The sequence below is a fragment of the Aureococcus anophagefferens genome (genome assembly GCF_000186865.1).
Source record: "Aureococcus anophagefferens unplaced genomic scaffold AURANscaffold_205, whole genome shotgun sequence".
Classification (NCBI taxonomy): Eukaryota; class Pelagophyceae; order Pelagomonadales; family Pelagomonadaceae; genus Aureococcus; species Aureococcus anophagefferens.
This window is the reverse complement of record NW_008705746.1, coordinates 10,748-11,728: the sequence shown is the minus strand read 5'-3', so window position 1 is coordinate 11,728 and position 981 is coordinate 10,748. Positions and strand designations below refer to the sequence as shown.

At 65.5% G+C, this 981-nt stretch overlaps 1 protein-coding gene across 1 annotated transcript in view; it reads right to left on the bottom strand.

The window, feature by feature from the left end:
* Positions 1–136: 136 nt before the first annotated feature.
* AURANDRAFT_68543 (hypothetical protein) overlaps positions 137–981 on the bottom strand; it is a gene marked incomplete at both ends in the record, with an annotated part of 11,495 nt that continues 10,650 nt past the window's right edge. Inside the window, one exon of the mRNA XM_009044241.1 lies at positions 137–937. Within this exon, the coding sequence (XP_009042489.1) occupies positions 137–937 (801 nt within the window). The remainder of the gene's footprint in view (positions 938–981) is intronic.

The following is a 981-nucleotide window of genomic DNA, read 5'->3' as shown; positions in this document are numbered from 1 at the left end:
GTCGCGCTGCGTCGCAGACGTCGTCGCCGGGAGGTCGCCGGACGACGAGACGCTGAACACGTCCGCCCCGCGGTCGACGAAGTCGCGAATCGCGGTTGCCTCCGCACGGAGCGCTAAAAAGTGGCAACTTCGAAACCCGTTCTGGTCCTTGATCGCGTCGGGCGCCGACGTCACGAGCCCGCTCGCCAGCAGCTTCCGCATCCCGACGACGTCGTTCTGAATCGACGCGAAGAGGAGGTACTCGTTCACGAAGCGCCAGACGTCGTAGGCGACGTGCCCTCCGCCCTTTTTCGCCACGATCATCTCCCGCACGTTCACCTGGAGCTCGCAGAGGTGGCCCATGATGCAGATAAGCAGCTGGCAGTCGCTGTAGCCTCCCGAGAGCGGCGCCTGCCACCGGTCGTCAAAGTCGACGACGCACTGAGCGTGGCCGTTGAGGAGCGGATGCGTGACGATCGCCTCGATGCCCGCGTACATGCTATCGAGGCTCTCGAAAATAAAGGTCCCACGGACGAGGTCCTTGACGTGGCGACAGTCGCCGCCGTATTTGATCGTCACCTTGTTCGAGGCGCGAGCCTTGGCCTTGACCGTGGGGCACCTGAGGAACTCAACGGGGTGCGCAAGATCGTCAGCGATGGCCTGGAGCAGCTCGCCGTAAAAGGGTAGCGCGGCCTCCGCTGCCGAGAGGAGGTCGTCGAGCGTCAGACTCTGCATCTCGGCCTTCTGCAGGGGGCTGCGGCAACTCACGCGCGTTGCGTTCGCGATTGCTGCGCTGATCTGCTTCGACCGCGCGCCGTACTCGCGCGCGATCGCCGCCGAGCCCTCGCCGCCCGTCAGGGCACGCTTCACGTTCTCGTAGAGGTCCGGGTCCACTCCCGCTTCTCCGGCCCCGGCGCTGCCGGACATGGCCACGATCTCGGGGAGCTTGGCGTACCAGCTGTACTTCTCTTCATTAGCGGGCAACGCAGCGACCCGCGCCTC